Source organism: Gossypium hirsutum, chromosome D01 (genome assembly GCF_007990345.1).
Source record: "Gossypium hirsutum isolate 1008001.06 chromosome D01, Gossypium_hirsutum_v2.1, whole genome shotgun sequence".
NCBI lineage: Eukaryota > Viridiplantae > Streptophyta > Magnoliopsida > Malvales > Malvaceae > Gossypium > Gossypium hirsutum.
Window position 1 is genome coordinate 53,742,812 of NC_053437.1, and position 21,036 is coordinate 53,763,847.

Here is a 21,036-nt window from a genome sequence, read left to right on the forward strand (position 1 = left end):
GATGCAGGGTGGCCATGTATGGTGCAGTAAGGTAGTTCAAGAAATTAACAAGGTGAAGGCGAGGGCAAACATCATGCACACAGTGTGTCACGATCGAGACAATTTATGGTTTCGCGTGACGGAGTTTGATAAACCGCACCAAGGTGTTGTTGGCGGGCAATATCGTGTACACTTGCGAAACAGGACTTGTGACTGTGGGAAGTTTGATGCACTTCGTTATCCATGCGCTCATGTTATTGCAGCTTATCAGAAACTTCGTCTGGATCCGATGAGTTATGTGGACGAAGTGTACAAATTAGAAAACATGTACAACGTATGGAGACACGTTTTCCCACCGGTCCCAGATGAACGTAAGTGGCCGCCCGTATCTCTTATTCCTTTTAAGCTGTTACCGGATAGAAAATTGCGTCGCAAATCAAAGGGTCGACCTTTCTCCACTAGAATACGGAACAATATGGATATCCGAGAAATAGCCAGTCAACAGAAGTTGTGCGGATGGTGTAGGAACCCAGGCCATACAAGTCGATCATGCCCTAATCGCAATAGTTGAATGTAATTTTAGAAAAAAATAGGTTTTATTAAATTATTAATTGATAATTGTATTAATTGTTAGTAAAATTATCAAATTAGTTTAATTTCTTAATTTTTAGTACCAATCAAAACATTTTACCAAATCTAACGTTATGTAACATTATGTAAAATTATTAAGCCAAAAAAATTTTGTTAATGGTTAGTAAAATTATCAAATTATGTAAAATTATTAAGTCCAATAAGTGTGTTAATGGTTAGTAAAATTATCAAATTATGTAAAATTATTAAGTCCAATAATTGTGTTAATGGTTAGTAAAATTATCAAATTATATAAAATTAGGTTAGGGTTAGGGTTTTTAATTAAATTAGGTTAGTGTAAGGGTTTTTAATTAAATTATGTTAGGGTTAGGGTTTTTAATTAAATTAGGGTTAGGGTTTTTAATTAAATTAGGTTAGTGTAAGGGTTTTTAATTAAATTAGGTTAGGGTAAGGGTTTTTAATTAAATTAGGTTAGTGTAAGGGTTTTTAATTAAAATTAGGTTAGTGTAAGGGTTTTTAATTAAATTAGGTTAGGGTAAGGGTTTTTAATTAAAATTAGGTTAGTGTAAGGGTTTTTAATTAAATTAGGTTAGTGTAAGGGTTTTTAATTAAATTAGGTTAGGGTTAGGGTTTTTAATTAAATTAGGATTTTTATTACATCAAATAGAACTTCTATTTTATTATATCAAATAATATCAAAATAACTGGAAACAATTTCTATGCGTATTACATCAAATAAACTTTTATTTTATTACATCAAATAATAAATTTAAATACGGCAATCAATGTCTATGCCCGGGGGATTCGGTTCCACATGGCGGCCGTCGACGGTTACGCGCTGGATTCCTCCTTCCTCTAGCTTCCGGTAGCGGTTGTTCTTCCTCTAGTGGTGATTGTGGTTCTTCCGGTTCGACATTAGGTTGTCGGACTTAGGGCGATGATCCACCTTCAAAGAATAGTGTATGTGGAGGTGTTTGCATCATGAACGGCGACGGTGTTTGAAAGCCATATGTTGGTGGCGATTGGTAAAAAAGAGAGCTCCCCGACGGCCCCTCTTGCTATCCCTCCTGCGCCGCTGGCCTAGATATCGGCGTTTCGCTCGGCATAACAGGAAATGGAGCTGAACCGGGCATTTGGCTCCAACCTGCCATAGGATTCAGAAAAAGGATATATGTAAGGGTTAGGGTACATATAAGGGCTAGAAAACACACCTGGCATCATAGGGAAAGGCGATTGCGTGGGTATCATCTATTGAATTGATGCGTCAGGTGATTGCGTCGGTGATCTCATTGGGGACGGTGATTGCATGGCCACTGATGATGAGCCGGGTGACTGTCTGGGCCTCGTTGAGGGGCTGCCTTCGTAGTCTTGTCGTCTTAGATTTAGAGGCCCGCGCCTTTCCCTTCCGACACGTATTTGCCACTACCTTTCCTCTGGCGTAAGTAAATACGGCTTGCCATGGATCCTAAACCATGGCATGTATTCTGGAACGCACGCTAACTCTGGAACAATGATTTGTTTTCGAGTAGGTAGATATTCATGCCATTTTCCCACATTTTCGTGTACTCGAACCAGTATCTAGGCCAATCCGTACCTAATAGCCGAAGGTCGATTTTGTGGTGATCGTCAAACACCTCAGGGTCCGCAGGAATCGGTTGTCTACATCCAAATTGTCGTAGCACTCTGTCTGTCTGGTGGGGCTCCACGGTTGCATAGTTGATCAACACCACTTTCGCGTGCCAAGCGTTCGGATTTTGTCAAAACTCATCCGAGATTACTGCCCGAGTTGCCGGATCCTCGTATGGTGTCCATTGAAATTATATGAACATTATAGAAATATTAGTTATATACATAATACTAAATAATAAATACTAAATATCAATCGACTAGCGAATGTATGGAAATATCTATTTGCAATAATACTTACTTCTGTTTCCGACCGTTGCTCCAATAGAAGCCGTATATCTTCAAGTTCAGACGTTAATCCACGATAACTTGCCGGATGGTTCCACCTAATTAAATAAATTTTTAGCATACTTTTATTCTTACAAAATCTACATAACAATTCCAAAATGTAATATAAAATTTACCTCATTACGAGTGGGAATGTATATGGGTGGTTCACTCGAGGACGTAGAAATGGAAAGCGAAATCGTGCCCATGATTGCAGTAGTGACAGGCAAACTCCGATGTTTGCTCTCCTCGATCGCGTCGCCCCGCACATCTTCCGATATAATGTTGCCAAGACGGTAGACCCCCAACTAAATTCACCGGCTCCTCTAAAATCAACGAGTTTTAGCAGCCACCTTAGACGTACACGGCTCTGTGACGTGTCGGGCATCAGATAACCTCCAATTATTTGAAGAATGTATGATCGAGCATATCGAATTCTTTCAATTTCGGTTGAATTTGCATTCGGATCGGGGAAGGTGGCACGTAACCAGCCCATCTCCACCTTACCTCCATCCATTTTATCTGAAATAGCGCCCAAAAGCTCGTAGCACACCGCCTCCCAATTGCTAGATTGGGAAGACCCGGTGACTGGGTGCCCGTCCACCGGCAATCCCAATTGCAAATGGACATCTTCTAGAGTGATAGTGCACTCTCCACATGGAAGATGAAATGTGTGCGTCTCGGGTCTCCACCTCTCGATCAACGCACTGATCAGTTTCGGGTCCAACTTGCATCCCCGGCCAACCGTCGCCACGTGCCAAAAACCCGCTTCCCGCAGGTAGCTCTCTACTAATGGTGATGGAGGAGCATGTATATTCTGGATATTGCATTCCAATAACCGATCTGCAGACTTTTATAAAAAATAATAAATTAATAATTATCTAAAAATACATAAATAAAAAATCTTAAATAATATTTAAAAATTAAATTTAATACTTACCATTTTCATTTGCTCCACCGATATGTGATTCCTATCAAGACGAATCAATGATCCGGCCATTAATGAAAATATAAAAGAATTTAAAATTATTTTTAAAAAATATAAAAAAATTTAAAATTATTTTAAAAAATGAAATTGAGGGGAAATTGAAATTAAATATGGATTTGAGAGAATTTTGGAAGGAAATTGAGAGGAAATTTAAATTAAATATGGGTTTGAGAGAATTTTGGAAGGAAATTGAGAGAATTAGAGAGGAAATATTAGATAGGATTTGTTTGTGAAAAAAAAAGAGGTGGGGGTATTTATAGTTTTTTGTTTTTTGACCGTTGGGGGGGCAACGGTCAAATTTTTTACCGTTGGGGTACTGTTCACGCGCGGCAGACATCGCGTCCACGTCAGCGCAACCTGCTGACGTGGACGCGATGTCCTGACACGTACCCTGATATCGCGCTGACGTGGACGCAATTTCCCGAAAAATGGACCATTCCGGAAAATAATCAAAAAATCGGTCCATTTCGGTAAATTTTGAAAAAAAACGGCTTTTATTGGTAATTTCCCCATTTAGCTTTGAAGTTAAAGTTTTAAAATAATTTTTTAAAAGTCATGTTTTTAGCAGCATTTGTGGTAGAAGCGCCGCGAAGCTAAAGGTCATAATCTTTTGCGGCGTTTGTGGTAGAAGCCTTGCTAAATGTCATGATCCTTAGCTGCGTTTGTGGTAGAAGCGCCGCTAAAGGTCATGATCTTTAGCGGCGTTTGTGGTAGAAGTGCCGTTAAAGGTCATAATCCTTAGCGGTATTTTTTCACATAAACGCTGCTAAAATTAGCGACATTGTTTATAGCGGCGCTTAAAAACACTGCTAAATGCCTAAAAAAAAGCCGCTAAAAGTCTATTTTGCTGTAGTGTATGGTAATACTAACCCGGATTTCGTAATTACTCCTCGATAACTTTCTCCTTTCCTTTTTGTGCTGATGTCTCGGGTTCTTTGCTAGCTACGAAAATGATAATAATTTACACTATTAATTACAGCACTAAATAATAATAATAATTGAATTTCTATTCAATTTATACTTTAATTCCAATTTAATCCTAATTAGCTCATTTACTTTTTTAATTCAATTCATACTTTATTTCTATTCAATTTCCTTCCATATTCTACTTAACTATCTAATGTTCATAATAAAACCCTAATTTAAAACTTCTTTCAATTTAATCCCTACAACACAAAACTTATAGCCTAGTTTACAATTTAATCCTTTAATCAATTCTAATCAATAAATCTATCAATTAAACCCCTAATTCAAACATTTTTTCAACATGAATTATACTTAAAAACCTATAAACTTTTAAAACCTCAACTTAATTTCATCAAAACTTTATTCTAAAACTTCTAAAACATCAAATTAAGTAAAAAGGGCTTAATTGACTTATCTTTTAAAGCTTTAAAACCTTAAACCCTAGTTTTTCCTTTTATTTTTCTTTTCTCCTTTCTTTTTCCCACTTTCGAATGGCCTTCTACTTCTTTCCCAATTTCGTTTCTAACTTCTCTGTTTCTATTTGTTTTCATTTCTTTCTTTTGTTTAATTAATAATAATATAATATATAAATATCTTTTACTTAATTAATAAGTATGTACATATATTAACTACAACTGTATACATATATTTATTACACATGTATTTATAATTACCACACACTTGTCACATTAGTTTAGTCCTTTCACCTTTCCCTATTCTATAATTAACTTTCACACTTAATTCAATTTAGTCCTAATACTCAATTAACTTTAATTCAACTAAATTCACTTAACTAAAATCCAATTGGTCATATAACTAATTCTATAAATATTTTTAATAATTATTTTAGGAGTCCGTTTTACCAAAACGGAGACCCGATAATTCACTTTCCAATGTCTGCACTTTTTAGGTCGTTACATGATCTCTTCTCCAGACTGAGCTTTCTATAATCATTCCGTCTTTGGAGTAACGAAAAAGATGAATAAAGGGAAGAAAATGAAACAGAATTGAGATGAACCCTCTCCTGGAAGTCACCTCTCAACTATTTATAACCCTTCACTTGCGGTCTTAAATCGTGTAAAATCCACCTATTAATAATCATTATGTCTCCCACTAATAGACTGATTGGTTCTAATCCAACGAAACTAAACTTGGTTCTTAACCCTGTCCAATTTCAATTACTATCTTTTCCTGATCTTGCAATAGAGACCGCCAGCTTATGGTCTTTTTCAATTTAACCCGTAATGTTCCTAATTTCTAAGTTTAAAGGGAACCACGTGTGACAACTTTCCCTCCCTAAAAATTTGTGTCCTCAAAATTTTCTCTCATACTCAACGATGAGGTGGACTTAGAGAAAATCTTCTCCATTCCTACCTTTGTAGAGTTCACATGAGTAACCACCACTCACTTTTACCCAAACCTTTAACTTGGTTCTCCTTTCTTGCATTTGTGTTGCCTTACTCCGCCCAACTCGCGGATCCTCTCAAGGACTTAACGAATATGAATACATGTTTATTAGCAGGTATCTAACCTTTCTGTCATTAGACTTATCCTAGTCCATAACTTCCTTTAACTCTAAATTTTTGCGAATGTACTCTAATAAACACAGTCTATATATCATCCTATTGTTTCAAATTTCGGCGGATAATCCCACAGGTCCTAAATTCATTTATGAGCTCACCCTGCCCATCTTAATGGGTCAGTTCCTTTCCTCTCACAAGATAGTTAGGCTCGCCCATAGAATGTTTTCATCTCTACTTCAGTGGAATACTAGAGCTATTACTTTATTTCCAGTGTTCTACTCTAATGGTGACGAAAGCTTATCAGTATTACTTGAAAAGACTTGTCACTGAACAATCTTGTGATTTTTTCTTTTGGGATGGTCGATATTCCCGTATTGAGAATTCTAAAATATTTATTTTCATCATATGCTAATAGGTGTTCTCTATATATTGGTAGTTCCGAATGGTTACTTACCATTTATTAAATTTCTATAACTACCCTTACACACTTTTGGGTTATAAATAGACCAGAATAGCAATAGGGAAGTTCATAAGCCTATCGTCCCTTGACTCAACCAATCTTCTTTTTATCTTTCACCTATTTTCTTCCTATCTTCCTTTTTTTTTGTCTGTATACATTTCCTAGGGTGTAGTTCCCTCATTAATCCAGAGTTAAGTTCTTGAACACAATCCTTCTATTTTTTTCCTTCCTTGCTGGTCCACTGATTAAATCCTCAATAAAGGACACAAGCAAGGAAAAAAAATCCTAACTTACAATGATACACCCATCGAATATAATATGGCGGTTTACTGGCTATTTTGGGAAGTCTGTTTCCCCTTACTTTTGTTCTTAATGTGGATCAAGATAAAGGTTGTCTAAGTAATGCTAATGATTTCTTTGTTTGCCCCTAGAGGAAATTTTCTACCGTAGGAGATTATACGTCACCGTCTTTGGTCAACCTAGAATAGGGTAAGTTTTAGCCTCAAAAACTGGGGAAGTTCTTTCCCTTAACTTTCTAGTTTCTCCCCAGGCCCGACTCATTGCGACTCTTACTGTAACATCACAGAGAAACCATGTCAGCATCGCTCACCACCCCACTACATTAGCCTTGGTGTTCCCTCCAAGTATTGACAGGATGGCTACATCATTACCTGTCATTCAAAGTGCAAGTGGAACTAGGCGGATTGAACATAAGGAGGTCACCCATCTTAGCAGAGTGCGTCGCATACAACACCCTAGATTCATAGTAAGTTATCAGCCAGAGTTGGGGGTTTACCTATTCCCTTTCAGCTTGAAAATCTAAATTTAGACCTTTAAAGGCTTGGAAAAAGGGTCAGAAGATGGCGTTGGATTCGAAAGCTGCAGCTTGATGAAAAGGTACAATTGCAAAAGGGATGGTCTCTAAGCCCTAAAAGCTGGTACTACCGAAGCCAAGTCCGACTTCCAAGTGTACCTTCCTCCATACCCTATTCGTATGGTTCCTAACCAGCCTATCACAAGGGTTTTCCTTGTCTGGTTTCAAATTCACAACCATTCCTACATTCTTTCAGATGACTCAGCCAAAAGAAGGTAAAGGACTCATTCATCGAATTATGATATTTTACCCTTTTTGTATCTCTTCCTTCATAAAATTTCCTTTCTCTAGTAATTATACTTTTTCAATCAATATATCTATTTATCCTAACTTTATGTCCTCTCTATTCTTCTTTATTCACTTTCCTTTCTACCTACCAATTTAGGAAAATATATATACACTTACCACTTAGTAACTTAATAACATAAGGACTCAAGGGACTCATTCAGATCAATCGTCATGCACATAAGGGGTACTCCTTTCAATTCCTATATCCAAAGGGTCAACTAAATTATGATCTGATACCACTTAACTTGTAACACCCCTACCCGACTCATTCGTTGGATCCTAGTATGAGGCGTCACAGCTAAACCGGTTTCATGTGCAAGATCAAGACACCTTATATTAAAATCAAACTGTATTACCTATTTATAAAATAAACTTACATCAAAGACAGAAATTTCTAAATAAAGTTTGTTGTCCCAACTCCAGACTCTAAGGAAACTACATAATTACATTATATTCGACCCCCTTCCTATGTGCATGAAACTTTACCACGGAGCTCCTTGATTCAACAAGGTCTAGCTTGGTCTCTTCCTAAGTTCCTTAATCTGTAATTCCTGCAACCACAGATCAAACCCTTATAAGTTTGAATGAACTTAATGAGTTTCTTCATTACATGAAAATAGACCTCATCTTACAAAGGTTTAAATGGAAAGAACTAAATACAAATTACTCCCTTCTTATGCGAGTAAATTCTCTTAAACCCATCATAGCAGACTTTATCTTATTCCCAATCTTATCCATTGGCAGATAGATCACTAAGTGGTTACCTTCTGACCATGATATCAGCTTTCGTTCAGCCTTGACAGTTCTTTTGATTTTCACACCATTTCTGTAGACTCTATCATTTCTTTACTTTGTATTCTTTCTTTCATTTATTCCTAGTGCAGATTATCCCTTTTACCATGTTTCTATATGGCAGTTTTTCTGCCTACCCTTCTGCTAATCTTTGAACATTTTCCCTAAATAATCATTTCAACTCTGTTTAGTTTAGGGCGACTTCCCCTCTTACCATAATTCCAATAGACTTACTAGCATCCCAACTGTTAGGATAACTTGTTGTGGTCCCCCACCACTCTGGTAAAATAAAGTTTGCTTAGTTTAATTAGTGGTTGGGCTACTTTTTTAAAATTCGCTTTAGCCGTATTATATTACCCTGAAACATAATACGCCCTTCTATTACGAGTCATTATGACCTATCGTATACTCAGCCAACTCTCACAGAGTGGCCATCCAGGTTCACGATTTCTCTTTTATACTACATCTCCACATAACTAGCATTTTGGTTGACACTTCCTTAATGGTTTCCCCCTTAGAAAGGAATAATCTTGACAAACATACCTATCGCTTATGTCAGCCTTCTTAGTTCTTTCCTAACCTGGGTTCCAAGTTAACCCCTCTTATCTCAAGTCCCTTTTATCAGGTGCTTATGATCTTGACTCTAACCTACCAGCTTCACTAAGCATCTCCCAATGATTCTTAATGACAAATCCTTACTGTGGTACTTTATTTACTCTCTTTTAGCTTACTTATACACTAAACACTACTAGCGCGACAATTTACACGTTTGGTTCTCGTCAAGTTACCACCTTTATACATTTATGAATTCTATTATTATTGTTTTAACGGACTATTTTCCTATTTACTTTCATTTTACTTATTCAATTAATTTCCCAATAGTCTGTTGGCTTACTATCGTTTTCCATTACTTACCTTCTCTTCCAACCCCTTTTCCTTACTTGTGAAAATTCCTACAATTATGATCTTGATCTTCCACCCATGTTTATTGTCCTAGAAGACTCTCTATGCTCTTATAATTGAGTCATGGTCTTACACAGTATACCCCTATGTTTAATGTCATGGCGGACTCCATTGGTTTTCATACTCTAACTATGGTCCTACACCTCAGGATCCTTGTGTTTATAGTCCCAACGGACTATCTCCTATTTATTGTCCCGTCGGACTATCTCATGTTTAGTGTCCCAGTGGACAATCTAAGGATGCCATAGTGTCTTTCAACTAAGGTCTTAATCCTATTTACTTTCTAGCACACTTTCATTTGATGCTATAACGTCTTTCAGCTATAGTCTTACTCATTTTTATCATGACACCATAGCATCTTTCAACCATGGTCTTAATCATATTTTTATCATGACTCCATGTCATCTTTTAGCTATGATCTTACTCATTTTTATCATGACGCCAAAGCATCTTCAACCATGGTCTTACTCATTTTTATGGGTATAGCCTTCAATTGGTCTCATGGCCTAGCCATGAAATTTTATTTACACACCATTGCAATCCAACCATTCCTTCATTCATCGTCCTAACCTTGATGCTCGAACACCGCAGTGTCCTCTCCACAGGGCCCGGAGCTTCGCTCATCACAGTTGCACACAGTAACACCATAGGCGGTATATAACAAGATCACTCGTTCTTCCCATCCTAACTTCGTCTAATCTCAGTGAAGGCCCCTTTTCGTAATTCATATGCAATATATGCATTTATGGATAAATTGGAAGGGTTTTAGTTGAGTCATAAAAACTAAAAAGGGTTCTAATTTAGTCGTAAAAGTAAGGGAGAAGGTTATATCTAAGCCTTAAGAAAAAAGTAGTGCTGTAAAGGTTCTATCTTCTCATTTAAAGGTATTGATTCTTACAATAAATTGAGAAATCCTTAGTAGTAGAAAGCTAAGGTAGTGGAGGTAGATAATTAGGGTCGAACCACTATAAATCAAAGTGTCCAAGCTTTTCTTTTATTTTCTTATCATTTAGAAAAGTTTGTTGAGATTTTTAAAATACCTATTCACCCCCACTCTTGGTATTTTTGAGCCTAACAAAACCGAAAGTTGGCATGTTGGGCATACAACTTCTGCATAATGTAACATCATTTCACAATAACGGAATTCATAACCTAATAAAAGATAATGATATCCTCTCATCAGCATTACAAAATAGATGGAAAGTAATGTGGTCATGGGCCATTTGTCTTAGAGATAAATGATTTAATTACTATTTGTAAGTAATTGACTTTTCATAAATGAAAATGTAATATTACCGTGAGATAAAATAGGATCATATTAGGAGAACGAATTTATCCCAAAGAGATTAAGAATATCCTATGAGGGTAACGCACTTATGAAAAGATTATTGGACGAGCACTTAATGAGTAACTTTTGTAATGGTATATAAGAAGGGAGAGTTCAATCATGATACTTTAGTGGAATGACTTTATGACTAAATAATGTTATAATTAATAGGCGAAGAGCCAGAACTTAATTACAAATTATTTTAGCTCTAATTATATATGTCTAATTGGTTCACTTGCTAACTCGAGATATCTAGAAAAGATTTGCATGTAGAACAAATAATATGGAATGAATGAAAACAATAAAATAAGATAAATTGACCACATGTATCACTATCCGTAGTGAATACATTTTATTACTAAGTACAAAAGATTACTTAGAAATTAATTCAATTTCTTCAAAATTATTATTTAATTCATTGTAATTAAATAATTGAAGTTCAAAGTAAAAAATAAATTAATTAGTCATTATGTATTTAATGAATAAGGCAATTAAAGATATTTCCTCGTAGATTTTGATACAATAAAGTTGTCATGACTTTAACGGAAATAAAATTGGATTGAGAAAATAATTTAAGTTAGAAATTAATGTAGTTAATTAATTAATTAATATTTTAAGAAATAGAAAATAATTATTGGGTTGGATAAATTGTAAATGTTAGATAAAAATTTAGTTAACATATATAATTATACCCAATACATGAAAGACCCAATTAGGCTTTGTTACAACGATAGAAGTGGCAAGCCCTAGTGTATTTTAAGACATGTCGTCACCCCTATAAATTCTATTTAGAATAAAAGTTGTTATTTTTATTAAAATATTATTATTTAATTAGACCTTATCCAAACAGATGTCTTGTATCTTTCTCTATAAATAGAACTATGTTGAATTGTTTACACACATCTATTAAGCATCATTATTCTATTAAAAAATAATGAAAATTTATTTTACAGAATAAATATTATTTTCTAAAAAAAATACATAATCCCTGATTATAGAGTGAATTAAATTTCTCACTGAAAGTTAATAAAGTTTTCATTCTATTCGATTGGTTCATGTTATTTGAGCTCACACTCAAAGTAATTTGTGATTCGAAAATAGTAAAGGTTGTTTGGTAGAAAATTGAAATCGACTTAACCGTTTCATACAAAAAACAAATGTAAATTTAATTAAGGGTTTATTACTATAAAAATCATAAGAATTGTTTTAAAAGAAAGCCCAGAAAACAATGTTTTCTAATATGATCAACGTCGCAAGTTCTTTACCCATCTCTTTGTTGCATTTTGGATGATATGGAAAACTCTGTTCAATTAGGTGGACCCTGAGCCTAGTCGGGCGAATAATCGCATCAATAGGCCTGCAGTGAACATTATAGATGCATTTCACTCCGCTAAAGCTGGAAATTACCACATTGATCGAGGTTAACGGTTAAGTAATGATGCTCTCATTGTCGCTAGGGATACAAATATTTCCTGGAAAATAGTCATTGGATAGAACCAGTGGATCTTATGGCGTTGCAGCAGTAGGTCTTGCTATTAATGGTGAGTAGATATTATTATTGTGGCGCACAACGGAGTGCAACTCTAAGCTCCACCGTAGATTGTTATTTTTGCGACTGCTACTATGCTAACTGCGGGCTCTTGGGAATTGTTGGACAAGTCTCGCAAATCTTCTACAGAAAATACATGTTCATTGATAGCTTAAACCTATCGCACAAGATATTAGCCATTTAAATGGGAGTAAGATTAGTAGTAAGAAAACTGAGAAAATAGAAGTCGAATTTGGCTAGTGAGAAAGGGATTCGTAGGGTATTTGACTATTGATTAAATTATTTCCTCATCAGCTTTGCTTATTCAACTTCTCTCATGAGCATTTGGGGACATACGTGAACACCCCAATGCTGTTGGGATGTAGGAGGCAATTCATGTCTCACTACTGAAAGCCAACTCCATAATCAAGTGTTTTCATTCTCACCTTTTTCAGACATTTTGCAGGAAACAACCAAGCTTTAATTGAAACTGGAAACACCACTTACCAAATTTCCCAAGCCAAATGACCCTACACATGAACACTGAATATTTCAAATGTTGGGGTTACTAAAACCCGAGATTCCTTAAAATTTTCAACATCAAATAACAAACTCAACATCATCACATTGTCTTTTAAGGCCAAGTATTCACTGTATATAAGAAGATATCCCATTCATCCATCTTATCAACTTGGCCTAGGTTGAGTAGATCCCATTTATGCCCCACCTACTTCAACCATTTCCTGTTCCACTGTGCTTGGCATCACTGGATAGTATTTATAGTGAAGTTCTCCAACATCATCACCAGATAGCTTCTTCCACCCATTTGGTCCCACGTAGTAAACTGATCAAATTATTAACCTCATTTAAGCAGGGTATCACACATATATAACAGAATTACTATGAGAATTCATTTCAACTTGAGATCGAGAGAGAGAGAGTACCGCTGGCAACACCACCACTGGCTCCATCTCGGAATGTGGCATGATAAATAGCTCTTCTGGCCAACTCTGCAGCCTCTTCAACAGACATATCATACCGATAGCTACCACCACCATCCAAACAAACATATTAACAAGTATGAATACATAGAACTGAGCACAAAATGGGACAAAAAAATGTCCTAACACAGTTATATAATTAATAACGGGACTAGTGATGTTATCATTGATTAAAGCAATCAAAAAGATTCCCTAGAGCAGTTATATTATGGTCAAAGCTATGCTTCGGCAGCAAAGCACGCTTATTGTCAAAATGCAGGCAACCAATGTTTTTAACAGGAGCAACTGGAAGTTGATGGAACCGACATGTTAAAATAAAACATTTAACAGGTTTCTTCAACACATTCCTCCTCGATTCCTTGCATCTTTCTAAATAGACTGATAACTTTACAAGAAGAGCATGATAACTTTGCAGCTTGCTGGCCAACCACATGTAGCTTCTTCAACTGATGTATCATTTCATGTAAACCATGATAACTTTACGTCATAATATCAGCATTTATCAGTGGAACAATGATAACGAAAGAACATGGAGAAGAATGCATACCCATTATCCAGCACACCATAAGCATATGGTGAACCAGATCCAACAGAGAAACGCATTCCTTTTAACCTTCCCCCTTCACTGTCCACATAGTATAGTCCAGGGCCCTAGAATCCGGTTAGGCAGAAAGTTAAAACATGCAAGTATTAGTATGCAAGGGGAAAACAACAAGAGAATAACATTTAGTTCCAAATACCGTTTCATCCCATCCAGCAATCATGGTTCCAACCGAAAGTCCCATTCCTCGGTAAGAATAGAGAATGTTTGCCAACAGTTTTGATGCCCCTGTAACTGAAATTCTACGCTTGTTTGCTAATTCATGCAGCCGGCACTAGATCATGGAAAATGATCATCCATTAGCACTTCATGTATGTAAAGAGTAATTGGAAAAACACAATAATGGGGCCGAAGATTGTTCACTACTAAATAAAAGCCAGAAAGGTTAAATTGTGGGTCGATATTGAAACCAAAGGAAAGCCAGAGACCTGAATAATGCTCGAGTTCTCCACTTTTCTTTGACAATATTCCATTTTGATAGTATGGCAATTAGACAAACAGAATGCCTTAAATTTAGCTACCCAAGCAATCAGAAAGCAAGCTGAACTCAATTTGAATGCTTCCTACTCAAAAGTTTGCTTTCCTAACTAGAAAAAGGACCTAATATTAGAAATCTACATTCTCTTAGGTTAAGAGAGTCCAACCGCATGCATATCAATACCATGAAAATAACCTTGCCTAAGTAGAACATGGAAGGGTTAATCTGTATGTGTGAGTCACATTTGAAGGTGATATTGAAATTAGTTAGCTATTAGTAAGCTATGCTAAATATCAAATCATTTTTTCTATTCTTTTGTTCTCATATACGTGTTTTAGAAAAAGCAGGACATCTGTAGTTCGATTATAGAGCCAATTCAAAAAGTATATATCTGAAACCTTTGAGATCTCACTTTCTACATTGTATAACCCCATGGTTTATCATCAATGAAAACTGCAAGAGAATGCCAAAATGACCAATAGACTTTTTTTTCTCTACATTTCCTTGCATAGGACCCAATATGCAAAAATATACAGTATATATAACATACAATAACAATCCAACACAAAAAGAGGAGGAAAAAGTTTCCTGATGCTAATATCCCACTGACAAGAGGGCCACATTTGTCCCATTACCTTGATGCCTAAATTTCTGTGCCAAAACTGGCAGTCAGCAGCTCCTCCAGCCATTGTTCCAAGCATGTAAGGATTGATTTCAATAATTTTCTTCACTGATTGTGAAGCTGCCAAATTTTAGGATAGGAAAAGGAATACTAATCAACAATCACGATTCAATTTCTACCCCAACACAACAAAAAAGAAGAAACAAAAGATTGAAAAATTATAGATGTTTTTTTTATGACAAGGTTTAATCTACAATTACCACTAATAGACTATTTCCTAACCAACAAATTTCTGAAAAATAAAAACTAAGGCAAAATACACACAAAAAGTAAGAGAAACATACAGATATAGCCTCCCATGCTAGCTCTAGAATCAGCGGCAACCATGACCCCTTCCTTAAAGATGAAAGCTAGCGTGGTGGTACCCTTAGCAGGTTTTACCATCTGGATAGCTTCTTTTTGAAACCCATCAAACTGCAATACACCGATCACACATAAAATAAGCCCCAAACATCTCCCTTTACACGGGAAACTAATAATGTTGTACCAAATTAGCAGAAATTTTTAACTCACATCAGTAGTGTTTGGGAGATCGAACGACGGAGCAGCCGAAAACCCGTCAACAAGTTCACTGGGAGCACCCCAGACAGGAGCAGCCGATTCTAGTCCGCTGGTGTCAAGCTTCATGATTGGTTCTTTAATTTCTACAAAAGCGCAAGACTGAATCAGAAAATTTGATGCATTTGATGATAATTTCTCCCCCCCCCCCAACCCCCAAAAAAATCAAATTAAAGAACAATACCCTAAGTGAAGAAAATAAATGCTTTCAAAATATTAAAACCGCAAAAGCGAAAACAAAACTGAGGTTGAGAAGAGAACCTTTCCGATGATCCAGACAATAAAAAAAAAAAGGTGAAGTGAGAATGAGATGCAGCAAAGCAAAGCAAACTGAAATATAAGGAGGAAAAAGGGTTGATTTCTACTTTTTCTTCCTCAGTTTTCTTGTGCTACGGGAAACTGGGAAAATCTGCTTGTTTGGGTTGTCTCAGATTGGCCCAAGCTTTGATCCAAAACGGAGATGGGAGTATCGACTTTGTAAACCACACAATTATCCCAGTCCACAGAATCTCTTACAGTTAACAAGATCTATGGGCCAAAGAGCTAGTTTTATGAAATGGGTTGAGCCTTGTTTTTGATAACTTCCAATGCCCATTAAAGATTTCACAAAGATTTGTAACCCTCTAGGTTACAACTTTAACGGGGTAATTGCCCACACTTTAAATCACTAATCATATCAATCTTTTAATTTTAACAATAAATATCAAATTTATATATTTAACTTTAGTTCAATGTGTAATTTTGATACATAAATTTTTATTTTGTGCAATTATGCATATGAAACTTGATTTGCGGTTCATATGTATACATAAAACTTTGATTTTGATTCAATTGTACACATTTAAAGAAATGATTACATACATTTATTTTCATGTCAAATTAATATAATTATTTTGTATACAATATATCAACGTAAAATGGTGTTAATTCATTAATATTTTAATATTTTATAAAAACCTCTCAGTTTGCTATTATGTTCCAATATATTGTCTCAATTGATGTTTCAATAGATATCGAAACTTGGTAGATTAACAAGCGGATTAAAAAATAGTATAGCAAAACAATAAAGTGACACGCAATATTTGTTAACGCAATTTGAATAACAATCTTACTCAATAGAGCTAGATTTTAGTAAACAATGGATCTGGAATCGTAAAAGCTAAAGCTCAATCTACCATTATACAGTGAGGTAATTACAGCCCAACAAAGAACCTCAATTTACAATCACTCAACCCAAACAATCTCACTTACAAAGAAGGTTTACTCTCCAAAAAATGTCTAAAAACAAAGAACGCAATTAACGGTAAGCATTCGATCAAATTGAGTAAACAAATTTCAACTCCATATAAGTTATGGGTTTAGTCATTATACTTTAAATTGATAAGTTTTGTAACACCCTCTACCCAACCCGAATCATTGATTTTGGATATCGAATATTACGACATACAAACACTTAGCATAAATGTTTAAACAATCTGCATATGATCTTTTTTCAACATATCTCTTTTTGTATTATTAAATATTTTCTGAATAAAAGAAATAAAGAAGACATCCAAGAATACAACAGACTTTTAAAATAATGTAAGACATTACAACATAAAAGTTCATTAAAGACAGACTAATCTTGGCATACTATGCTATACGCCTTACTCCTAAGATATCCTCTGAATGCATAATAACCCAATTCACCGTTTCCTAGTTGGCACATTCCTGGCTTGTTCCCTCTTGGCGTACTTACTCTCGTAGCAATACCTGAAACAAGAACAAACACTTTGTAAGTTCACGCGAACTTAGTGAGTGAGTTGTTAGCACAAAATACCTTGGAACCTTTCTAGTTGAATTCCTCATCTTGTAAATTATGGGTCACATCTCTATCTTTGGCAAATACTTTCATAATATCTGATATATACCTATACGCCAACTACCATACTTAACGTACCAACTCTCACTTCACTTCTTGACTAACTCTAAATCTTATCAAACTATACATATCTTATTCTTTCATAGTACAACAAAGGTATCTCTTAGAAGTATATAAATACAAAACCTACCATTGACGAAATCCCCTTCAACTAAACATAGAATACTTTTCTCCAGAATGGATACTCACAAAAACTTCTCTTGATGGATAGAAAAACTAATAGATCTCTTAAGTTGAACTCCATACTGATCTTCTGGCTGATTCTCATACTGATTCTGGTAGTTATTAGATTACCAATCAAATCATATCTTGAATCAACCCAAAATCATAACTTTTGTTGATAATGAGACGTTATAAATCATTAGAACAATTTGATGTTGTTTACAATAGCCATGATTCTATTAGAATAATGCTTAACAGTCTTAGACTCCTTCACCTTCAGGTTCTCAAAATCCCTCCTTAAGTTGACAAGCTGCTGCTGCCTTGTCTTCTCTGTACCTTGAAACTCTTCCTTCAATTTATCCCAAGCTTACTTTGGAGTTTCGTAAGCCATGAACCTAGTGAAGATTACATCAGAAACACCATTCTGAAAACACGACATCGCCTTAAAATTCTTAGCACAATCATCACTATGTTACCTGATTGTGCTATTGTTGGATTGGCTCTCAACGATGGTGGCTCGACATCTGCATTCACAACCTCCCATAAGTTGTAAGCTTGTAGGTAGGTCTTTATCTTAACTACCCAAATATTGTAGTTTTCACCATTAAAAACTGGTGGTGGAGGAGGTGTAAAACCAACTGGAGACATTTTAACAACAACAACAACAACAAAGAAAAATGGCCTTCAAAGATGACTGGTTCTAAATACCAATTGTTGGTTTTTTTATGTAAGAAAGAAAGAAAAGGCAGACCAAATTTAGCAATCAAATGTGACTTGTTATGTTTTTTTATATGAATACATAATTTACATACAAAGTGTAGCCTTATATAAGAAAAATATTGACAAGTTGACAAGCCTAGGAACTTGAAATTACTCATTGGCTGATTTCTGTCCAATCAGCATCGCTAAAATTATCCTATTAAATTTAAGATAAATAAAATAAGCTAACAACTTTTCTAAGCAAGTTGGAAACTTGCCAACGTGTATCAAAAACATTGGGACAATCTGCAACAACTCAACTTGGCATAGTCGGTTAACACCATAATAGTTTACCCTTCAATAGCTTAGAGTATGCCAGCAAGACAACTCGTGTCTTGTTCATATTTGGACAATTCGCCAGATAGTCTACCAATGGTTGTTCGCTAGATAGTTTGACAACTAACAATCCTCCATTTTTCTTGTGTTTGGTCTATCCGCCAGATGACTCACATCATTTTTTTCCGTGAGACTGCTTAATCTGTTCGCACTTTGTTTATTCTTCATATGTACAAGTTGATACATGAATGATCATATCGCAACAAAAATTTCCAGAAACTCCGGTCCAATAAATTATGGGAAGTTGTTGGGTGAATACACAAAGCTAGTACTTTACAAGGGACAATCTGAATCTAGATTCAAACTCCCTTATGACTTGTATGTTAAAAAAAAGAATAAATCCACTCAAGGAACAAAGAATATAATTGTGTTGCTAATACGTGTCTATGCGTAGCAATACAAAAATTGTAATACCTTCAACAATTTTTGTTCAATTGGTTGCCAGATAAAATATATTAAATCAAAACTAGAAGGGTGACATATAAGGTGGCTTTCAAAGTGGTATTTAAAACAATTAAGTGCTAAGAAGAACTGAAGCCAAGTTACAGCTCAATAAACACTTAGAAGACTACCTATACATGGAAAAAAAAAACGAAGAAAGAGAACAAAACACATTAAGTAGATCTTTTAGTTAAGAACCAAATTTAAAGGAAAAAATATCAACATTGTCTAATATGAAGATCCTGCAGCCAATGGAGGAAATAATAACTTAACAATAACCCTGGAAAATACCATCATGGAATGGAAAAACTAATTAGTAATTTGCCTCAGTAAGCATGGATATTTATGTATAAAGGTTAACCTAAACTTCAGATATTGAGAGAATAAGCTTTAAAAGAAACAAGACTTGCTCTTGACGAGGAAAACATGATACATAAGCCAATAGGATTCACTTCAAAACCCAACAATTTGTAGGACATGGTAACATACATATAACAGCAAGTAAGGAAAAAAGTTGATACGACTGATAGAAACTCACAACATAATATATCACAAAGTTGTCCTCGTCTTCCATGTAGCTGGACTTTAGTTTGAAACGGATCATATAAATAATCCACAATGTTGTAGCCAATGTGGCTAAATCAAGTAAGGTGTGTATGTCATATTCCATGACAAAGCTACAGTACAGCCTAACAGCTAAAAAGATAGCTGTTAGTTCTTGGGATTTGAGTGATAGTCCTGCAACCATTCAAAAATATTTTCACATAAAATGAATAGAACCAATACTATCATCAATAAAGACTTTCTACACTCTGTTAAAGCATATTTAACCAGTAATTGAGGGTTAATCAATTCATTCATCTATCTTGTGTAAACAAAAAGGCCAATATCAAAAGGCATACTGGATTTTCCCCCCGAAAAAAGACATGCTAGATTTTAACAAGAAGCAAGCCTTAGACGTAGCAGGAAAGTCAGAAGAGAGAGAGAATAACTCCTTTTGGTCAAAAGCTACCTTTTTTTATCAACCAACATTCTACCCATACGTCACTCATGGAGAAGAATAGCATAATGCACAGAAGTAAAAGAAGGCAAACTCATAAAATTCATCAAACTGGTAAGACGGACAAAAAGAGTTTATGCAAACGAATAGAAAGTAAATAAATGAATATACATAGACCGTCGTAAAATTCATCAAACTGGTGAGACAAACTAAAAAGGGCTTCCCTTGGCATCAAGAAGAAACCCTTCAGTGAAAGTTGATACAATACTAGCATAGAAAGATCATATTCTACCCATCAGAATTCTATTCAAAAACCCAAATAAAAAATAAAATAAAATCAATCATGAATTCAAATTCGCCAATAGCAACATAGCGCATACACTTCATGATAGGAGGTGAGAAGAATTAGACCAAAACTGTAAGTTTATATATAAGAATTAAAGAAACGGATACCTTAAATCGAAAGAAACAAGAAACCAAGCCGGAAATTCAACCTAAAAACAGCTATAAAGCAAAAAGAAATCTTCCCGATCGGTACAAAGTTAAGAAACAATTTAAGCTATAAAGCAAAAACAGCTAAAAACAACCATTACGTTCTTGAAATTACAAAATAGAGAAAAAAAACATCCAGTACCAAATTTAAGCTACAAAGTAATCAGAAACAATTCCAATAACAAAATATAGAATTTTTTATCAACTCACAAAAAAAAAAAAAAAACTAGCACAAGTCTTCTCTTTGGTGAGCTTATAGATGAGGACAAGACTCCAATAGAATGGACAGCCTCGGTGGCGACGAAGAGGTTGTCGTGGTCATGTACAATGACTCGGAGAAGAAACACTGCCGCCATCCCCGATACGACCGCCC

At 35.3% G+C, this 21,036-nt stretch overlaps 1 protein-coding gene across 2 annotated transcripts; it reads right to left on the minus strand.

The window, feature by feature from the left end:
- Positions 1 to 12,711: 12,711 nt before the first annotated feature.
- Positions 12,712 to 16,062, minus strand: LOC107922441 (proteasome subunit beta type-5). Of its 2 annotated transcripts, none has more exons than XM_016852482.2 (8): positions 15,814 to 16,062; positions 15,508 to 15,638; positions 15,279 to 15,408; positions 14,948 to 15,054; positions 13,974 to 14,108; positions 13,781 to 13,884; positions 13,177 to 13,277; positions 12,712 to 13,076 (listed from the first exon to the last, which is right to left on the minus strand). In XM_016852482.2, exons 2-8 carry the CDS (start codon positions 15,619 to 15,621, stop codon positions 12,949 to 12,951), a joined length of 819 nt encoding a protein of 272 aa, XP_016707971.1. In that variant the 5' UTR covers positions 15,622 to 15,638; positions 15,814 to 16,062; the 3' UTR covers positions 12,712 to 12,948. The 2 variants fall into 2 exon arrangements, with proteins under 2 accessions (XP_016707971.1, XP_016707972.1); XM_016852483.2 differs by having other exon boundaries at positions 15,737 to 16,009.
- Between the last annotated feature and the right edge of the window lie 4,974 nt (positions 16,063 to 21,036).